This window comes from Oratosquilla oratoria, chromosome 19 (assembly GCF_046742065.1).
Source record: "Oratosquilla oratoria isolate Oo_2021 chromosome 19, ASM4674206v1, whole genome shotgun sequence".
NCBI lineage: Eukaryota > Metazoa > Arthropoda > Malacostraca > Stomatopoda > Squillidae > Oratosquilla > Oratosquilla oratoria.
This window is the reverse complement of record NC_134795.1, coordinates 7365417-7374546: the sequence shown is the minus strand read 5'-3', so window position 1 is coordinate 7374546 and position 9130 is coordinate 7365417. Positions and strand designations below refer to the sequence as shown.

At 39.8% G+C, this 9130-nt stretch overlaps 1 protein-coding gene across 2 annotated transcripts in view; it reads left to right on the top strand.

Moving 5' to 3' along the window:
* The first annotated feature begins 1022 nt into the window (after positions 1-1022).
* atms (RNA polymerase II-associated factor 1-like protein antimeros) overlaps positions 1023-9130 on the top strand; it is a 41033-nt gene continuing 32925 nt past the window's right edge. The window contains exon 1 of one of the 2 annotated variants that reach the window (XM_076202584.1): positions 1023-1226. In XM_076202584.1, the coding sequence (XP_076058699.1) occupies positions 1159-1226 (68 nt within the window). In that variant the 5' untranslated portion in view covers positions 1023-1158. The remainder of the gene's footprint in view (positions 1227-9130) is intronic. The other variant, XM_076202585.1, reaches the window with a different exon arrangement.

The window sequence follows — 9130 nt, the reverse complement described above, 5'->3', positions numbered from 1 at the left end:
CTCTACCCTATTATTTATGGCTAGGTCACTAAATAACTCTGGGTCCGTTGTAAGTAAAACTGGAGGCCAAAATGGTCCTGATTCTTTTTGGAACAGATGTAGGTAGTTATTTCTCCTCACACATGCGACCGTTTTTGCTGTCTTGTGTCTCTTGCAAAGACTATGTAGTTGGTGGGTCAAATACCTATTTCTTCAGTATTTCCCACACATATATGGCCCATTATCTCTCTCGTCTACTTTGTTGTGAATTTAGACCTAGTTTTTTTTTAAGCGATCCCAATAATTCAGGCCTTGCATACCTGTGAAGTGTTTGCATATTTGGTGAAGTGTCTTTGGACAGACTCCAGTTTTTGTATGTCTTCCTTTTTGTGTGGTGACCAGAGTTGACAACAGTAGTCGAGTATTGGTTGTATGAGGGCTTTCCAAAGTGTGAACATTAAGTGTTCTTCCCTTGATTTGAAGGTCCTAGGAACCAACCCAGCCATTTGCCTGACTTTACTAGTAGTAGTGTAGATGTGGTGTTTGTAGGTGACATCGTCATTGAGGTGAATTCCTAGGCATTTGATCATAGGGTTCTAGGATATAGTTTTGTCTCCCCTAGTGTGTTATGTGGTGGAGCTTTTTAGGTTGAAGTTGGGGCCACATCGCAATATTTCAAATGCTTCTGTCGGTACTTATTCCCGACGCCTGGTCATTGGATTCATTCTGTTCAAAATTTCACTTATTTTTGTAGCTATTTGTTAAACCTGTAATCAATGCATAGGTGGCTTATTCACCAGCACTCCATTTATATTACCTAACTCTTCCTGAAGCACTCCCACCGACCCGTGATAAAATCCCAAAATACAGACCACACGCACACGCGCCCGCTCTCCTCGGTTTCAAGTATAAGCTCCATTCTCTTTTGTTGAGAAATTAACTATACAATTTTTAATACTAACCTATTCTTATATTTTACTCACTTCCTTTCTAGGCTTATGGCTGCATTCAATTTTTACTATCATGCTGCATACCCAAAGACATACCTGAATGGGAGACACGACGAACGCTTGTCGACATTCATTTGAATCTAAACTTCCATTTGTTGTTATTTGATGGTCTGGCTTATGTCGGCGCACGTAGAAGTCAGGGAGTAGGGAACGCATATTTATATGAAAGATGCCACCTACAGTAAACAAGAATCATGCAGTGGACAATGAAAAACGGCCAAGAGGAGGGGAAAGAAGGTAAGACAAGAATTTCTTTTATATAGGAAATGTATCTATGGTATCTTGCTCAATTGAATTTATCATGGTGGTTTTGAGTAGGGAACAGTTACAATGTGACAATGTCAGTAGGAATAGGCAGACAAAATTGACCCGTGAACAAGGTTTACTTACTTACATCAGGAGTGCATGTGCTGGGAGAATTAGCTACAGTAATGCTCTTTCCGCGTTACATTGGCCATTGCCTCATCCCGACATCAGTATTTAGTGTTGAATTGGCAATAAATTCAGGAACCAGGAAAGGGAATGTTTTATCTGATAATCTGAGATACAGAGGGAGACAATTTTTCATGGACACTGGGGATGTATTACGGCCACTTGGCCTGTAAAATGAAACGGGAAAGAAAATAAAACAATTACAGTCTACAGCCATGAAGATCAACAACCTCACTGTCATCTAGATCTAGACAATAGTTACAGTACAGCACACCAGTACGACAGTGTGTTCAGCATACCAAAGAAACTGAGAGGGTAGTTTCGACCATGGGTGCAATATAGCAATAGAAAATTAATTATTAATTTTGTAAATTATAATGTATCAACGTAACTTGCAATTTTGTGGGTGGAAATGAAAATAAAAAATGAAAATACCTTTCTACAAGCAAATATGCTAATGAATGAAGTCGGTAGCATAGGATTGGTACGCCATCTTGTCGTCTGTTAATTGATGGCCTCAGTATTTCCGACAATACCTCGCCAGGTACGTTTTCTTGAAGGAATGTTAAGGAGTGGGAATACATGCATTCCTTCAAGCTGCAAGAACTTTGTATACCCCGCAAGCTGAGAGAGTGCTTGAAAAGCCCGCCAACATCTCATGACGACAATGAGGATGAACCGGATGACATTTAATTTGCAGGTAATGATTTATTAAACACAGGTTAGGTTAGATGAATTTATCATCCTTTCATTTTTTCGACGGCATTTATCATAACAAACATGGCGTACCATTCGTCCGACACGACTTCATTATGAAATATGTTTTAGCACCTTTTTTTGTTTTTATTTCCGCTCACTATATTGTATATTACGTTGATACGATATAATTTACAAAATTAATAATTAATTTTCTATTGCGCCCATAGTCGAAACTAAAAATTTACCACTGACAGAAATCCTTGATCCCACAACCTTTTTCAACCAAGTGACTGAACTAGAACCAACTTACTGACCTTCAAGTGACAGTAGAGGACGTCAAAAAGGCAATAAGGGAGCTAAGGATTAACTCGGCCGCTGGACAAGATGGCGTTCCGGCGATACTACTCCTAAAATGCAGTGAGGTCTTAGCAATCCCAATTCATATGTTGTGGCTATCCTCCCTAGAAAAAGGGGAGAACCTGGCATTACTAAAGCAAGCCATAATAAGCCCAATATATGAAGGAGGTGATCAGACCTTGCCAAAGAACTATTGACATGTTGCCCTCACGTCCCACACTATGAAGGTAATCGAGAAATGCGTAAGGGACAAATTGTTCATACACCTTGAAGAGGAAAACCTCATTACAGAGAATCAGCATGGTTTCTGAAAAGGTCGGTCCTGCCTCTCAAACCTACTGGCACACTACGACTGGCTACTACAAAACCTGTCAGAAGGGAAGAATGTTGACGTAGTATTTCTAGACTTCACAAAAACCTTCGACAAGGTGGACCCTGGTGTCCTCCACAAGGCAAGGGACCTAGGAATCTCAGGGAAGCTAGGAGTTTGGCTTCACAACTTCCTGACAGACCGTACCGTAACCGTTGTGGTTGACGGTGTGAAGTCCAGTGAAACTAAGGTAATAAGCGGAGTACCACAAGGCTCTGTCCTCGGCCCCCTCCTATTCCTAATTCATATAAATGACATAAATAGGAGAGTGGACTCAACCCTCCTATCTTTTGCTGATGATACCCACATCAGTCGTGCAGTGTGGGTAAGTGAGGATGTGCACCATCTACAAAACAATCTCAACACATGCAATCCAGTGAAGAGAAGTTTGAGGTCTTGAGATATGGCACAAACCAAGGCATTAAAGACACCACTGAACTGCACATGGAAAGAGGCATGCAAATCACACCCAAAGCCCATGTAAAATGCCTGGGCATTCATTTAAGTGATGATGTCACTTTTCAGCACCACACCATGCAGTCACTGAAAAGAGCAAGAGGGATGACCAGCTGGGTACTAAGGGCTTTCTTCTCAAGAGAGGTACAAGTAATGCTTACCTTCTGGAATGCGCTTATTCAACCGATACTGGACTACTGTAGCCAACTCTGGTTGCCACACAAATGCAGAGACATCCAGAAGCTTTAAGCTGTCCAAAGGAACTATACCAGGCACATCAGAGGGATGAAAGATCTCAACTATTGGGATCGCCTGGAAGCTCTGGGTCTCTACTCCCAACAAAGGAGGAGAGAAAGATATAGGGCCATTTACACATGGAAAATCCTAGAGGGCCTTGTTGCCGACCCCACGCCCTCAACAATCAAGCCGTACCACAGTGTAAGGCACGGGCATAAGTGTGAGAGACGAACTCTCCCACGAAGAGCCCCGGAAAGGCTTAAGTTAAGACCTTACTGGCATCCATCCAAGGGCACGAGGGTCCAAGAATCTTCAACACCCTCCCAAAAGAGGTGAGAGAGAGAATCAAATGCTCAGTGGACAGCTTCAAACATACACTGGATAGGTTTCTATGGAAGGTGGCGGACGAGCCAAAAACACGTTTTTCACACGGCAGGGTGTGGCACTTTCAATTTTTTCACATTTCCTTCAAGAGTCAATCATATGGTTCATCCCAAGACTAAACATAGTGCCAGAAAGATAATTTATTGTATCATGTTTGCAGAACTTGGTTAATTGGGGCTTGGAGGAAATATACTGATAGTGTAATTGTTATGATGAATTATACTGACAGTATTCATGGTGAAACTTCATAAAGTTTTCTCAATAAAACTAATGCTCAACAAAATAGAATTAGGGAAAACATAATATTATATTTTTGTATTATTTCTCCATGGAATTCAGGGATGAGATAGGTATTCAGTGTGTAACCAGGATACATAACAACACATTAACAGGTATTCAGTGCGTAACCAGGATACATAACAACACATTAACAGGTATTCAGTGCGTAACCAGGATACATAACAACATATTAACAGGATGTCATGCAGTCAACAGGATCCTTCACCTGTCATCTGATGGATGATAATCATTGACTGGACTTGGCAAATGAATTTCTCATTACAACCTACCTGAGGGCCCTATTGCACAGTTTCATAATTGAGGCGGTGTCGGCTGTGATTTTGTGTAACTTTTTAGTAACACTTACAAACGCACATGGGTCGGAATTGTCAAAACTCGACATAAATGGTCCAATTAAGAATTTGTGTATGACAAGACCACAACAACCAAATTATAGTCTTTGCATCAATTCTACAGCTGGGAAAAGTCTTGATTTAATGTTGGATTGTCATTTCATTGCCATTTTGTCCATGGTTCACGTGACGTCAGACACCTAAGTATCCGGTGCAGAGGATTTCCAAATAAGGAAATTGCCTTGGCCAGTACCAAACCTCCACAGCCCTAGCAGTGAGGTTGGGAACCAAACTAGAAAAACGTGTTCTCGACATGCCAACCTGATGTCCGTGCCGATTCCATGTTTTACACCGACCAGACCGGGAACAGTGAAAACAAAGATGGCGGCCAAGTGGTCTGGGCGCTATCTCGATCAGGCCAATTCCAATGTAGACAACTTCACTGTTAATGGCACAAAGTACTTGAAACTTACAAAGACGACCCACTTGCAATATATCTTTATTGTTGAATTGTTTCTAGACAAATTGATAAACATTTAAAGTGATTGGATGCTATAGGTTGCCATCGGACATGTTTGGATGCATTTTAAGATGACCAGATTTTAAAGATCTGTGTCTTCGTTGTCTTCACAGATGCTAACAGCCTGATAATTATTGTATCTTGGGCAAATAACAGATAATGGTAGAACCCAGTGTTTTCTCATAAAGTCCAAGGAAGCCCTATTGTCTTTGTTATTTTGTAACGGGTTATTAATGTCACCTGGAGTTGGAGAACATCTGGTCCTCAACGTGAAAGCCATCTTGTAACTGACACTGACAGGACTGGACAGATGACAGCATGGTGGCTTTGTTCGTTAGTAGATGTGCTTGTAGTATTTTATTTTATTTATTTTTTTTCTATTTCGGCCAAAAAAAAATTGCATACTATGTTCATGTATTATAATATACTAGATTAATATTTAAATTTCTAATGCTATATCGCATAGGTGTGCACAACTAAAATAATACCAGCAAATCTACTAGCGAACGAAGAATCTAGGATACAGTTCAGGTGCCATGTCATTGTCTGTCCAGAACAGTCACTGTCAATTAGATAATGGCTTTCACATTGTGGACTGGGTGTCCTCCAACTCCAGGTGGCGTTAATAAGCACTGCTACAAAGACAATAAGATTTCTTTGGACTTTATGAGAGAACACGGTTCTTTTGTCTGTTAATTACCCAAGATATAATAATAAGCATGCTGTTAGCGTCAGTGACGACGATGACAACCTGGATGATCTTTAGAATTTGAGGTTAGGTTATGTAGGTTAGGTTAGAATAGACTAATTTATCATCCTTTCATTTCTTTGACCCAACATCTATCAAAACAAACATGGCATATCAGTCACTGTGACTTTGTTAGTTAGTGAATTGGGTTTAAAAACTTTTTTGTAATTGATTTCCACCAAGAAAGGATGATAAATTCGTCTATTCCTTCATAACCTCTGTAACCTAACCTACATTTAGTAATTCAGTACCTGTAATTATAAAGATCATTCGGGTCATTGTCGTCACAGATGCTGATGGCCTGATATTATTGTACCTTGGGCAATTAACAGATGACGGCAGAACCCTATGTTATCTCATAAAGTCCAAGGAAGCTGTATTGTCTTTGTAACTGTGCAGATGGAACAACTCAAGAAATAATCCCATCGACAAAACAAAAGTGTCACATCAACAAATATGCCTCCATAATAAGCTACAAATGCATAACTTCAGGAAGTAGGTAGATGACTAAAATAATGTGCTAGACAAAACCAGACACCAATACCACTCTTCTGTTTCAACAAATATATAGGAAAAGTTAAAATGCTGAAAAACTTTCATGGAGAAGTTCTAGTATCTAAACACCCAAGCCAAAGAACAGTAAAAGTCTTGACAGGGGCCATCTGCACCTGGGTGAGAATCAGTTTCTTCACAGAAAAGGCAATAGAAGTCTTGATGAAGTACCTCAATCACTTTATGTGGAAATTGGAGCATATTGGAGGACTAAGGGCAACCTACTCTAATAGATAAAAGAGTTTTCTGAAGGAAAGGTAATAGAGGACATCAGTAAAGGGTAAGATGTCAGGATGGAAAGCAGTGACCAGTGAAGTTCTGCAAGTTTCAGTGTTAGCATTTATAATGTTTCATATCTATGTCAAAAACATGATGGAAGTTATGCCAACATGTTTAAAAATGATGCCAAAATCAAGAAAAGGGTTGAAAATGAGGCTGTAGGCTATTACAAAACTAGACTATTTTTACATGGAGCCAGAAATTGAAAATTAATTTAAATTCCAAAAAAATGCAAAGTTCAATAGATGGGCAGTAGCTGCAAAAAGACTATCTTTAAACTATCCCTTGGGAAGTGAATCCATTACAAAAGCAAAAGAGGAGAAAGATTTGGGAGTATTGATAAAAGGCAACCATTCACAGACTCATGTCAACAATATTGTAGGAGAAATGTATGTCGAAGATTAAAGTTAGTTTTTGCTATATGGGTGAAGAGATGATAAAGAAAAATGTGGAAAACCTGCTCTGTCCAAGATTAGAATATGCATCAATGTTATGGTCCCCACACAGAGTGAAGGATGTAAGCAAAATCGAAAGAATACAAAGGGCATCAATCAAAATGGTTCCCAGCTTAGCATATGAAGATAGACTAAAAGCACTGGGTCAGCTAACTTTAAAAGAAAGAGAATGCTGTGATGTGATTACTGTATCCTGTTTGCTAAAGGGGATAGACTACATTTATATCAATAAGGGATATGGCCTTAAGAGGTCTCGAGAACAAGTTAAGCAAGACTATAATGTCTGAAGGATGTGAAGAAATACAGTTTACCCTATAGATGTATAAATACTTGGAGTAACTTATGTAGTATAGCCCAAGTTGGAACAAAACATATATTGAAGTCTAATTATGATAATTGGAAAGTAATGATATAGAATGAGTTGGAAGCAGACATGAATTTGAGGCTAGGGATGTTAGTTGAAGAGAGAGAATCCCACATGCATTGCTCATTTCCTGTATTCTACAATGAAGTAAATACAGTTGGGTAAATACAGGATGGTGGCTAGGTTACTTAAGCTCCTATATATGCTGTCTAAAAATACAGACACATCACTGTTGCTTTCCTTAATTATATAGGCTGAACTATATGCATTAAATGATGAAAATCAGGAACCCTGATCCATTGAAAACTAGAATAGGAAGGCTTTCAAAGGTCATTATAACAAATTAAGAAAGACTTATGGATGTGAAGAAATAGTTTTCCTTATAGAAGTATAAATAATTTGAATAGCTCAGGTGATATAGCCCAAGATAGAGCAATACATAAATTAAAATCTAGATTATTGGATAGTAAGGATATTGATAAAATTGGAACTATACTTGATTTTGAGTAGGAGACAGGATCCCATAAGTGTTGCTCCTTTCCTTTATACTTCAATTAAGTAAATGGACACAGAAATTGACAAGTATAAAATTTTAAAGGATGTGAAGAGGTAGTTTTCCATACAGATGCATCAAATACAGTATGGTTAGAATGTGATACTGCCGAAGTGTGATACAGTAATCCCTCCCATATCGAGATCAATTAAGCCATGGCCTTGACGAATACGCAGTGTTTTTTTTTTTGAGCCATTATTTTCAAAGAAAACGAGGGTTAAAAAAAAAAAAAATGTTATTGTGCCCAATACACTGTTGTTTTATTGTAAATGAATGTATATACACACATATATAAAAAAAACCCACACTCAGTACATACTGTACAGTACTACATGATTACGTCATGGTGTGGGCAGTGGTGGTGATGGAGTTGACCAAGGTGGTGATGGAGTTGACCAAGGTGTTGCTGGAGAAGAGCGAGTTGGTGGTGGTGGGCCGTCACGAGTCGATGGTGGTGGTGGTGATACGACTCGTGATGAGTCAATGGCCCTGGGTGTGGCGAATCCTCACGAGTTGATTTTGGTGGTGGTGGTGGTGATGACGAGTCGATGGCCCTGGGCATGGTTCATCCTCACAAGATGATGATGTTGTTACCCTAAAGAAGGTGTCCAGCTTGGTCTGCCTCGTCGGCCACTTCCTGTGTTTTCTGATCAGCATTTCTCGAATCATCCGTAATGATGAGGTGTAGCTGCACATTTCTTCGTCAGCAGCAGGATGTTCAATAAAATCCAGGAGCACTTCAAGGCTTGCCCTGACCTCAGAAAACTTAGGCCTTGCTGCAACAACAACCTCATCATGAGAAAGAAGGAAGACGGCATGGGCAGGGAATGGGGCATGGGGGAGGAAGGGGGTGGGACGCTCGGACTGTAGTGACACGCGGGCTGTTTGAATCACTCCAGATATGTTCGCCAGATCCCGGTCACCATTCGGATACTGGAGGGAACTCCAGTAGTTACAGGGCATCCGGATAGTGGCGAGTTCCGAATAATGGCTAACCGGATATGGGAGGGATTACTGTAATTGGAAAGTAAGGGTATAGCCGAAGTTAGAACTATAATTGAGTTTGAAGATAGGTTTGATATATTCCTTGTGTACTACAGTAT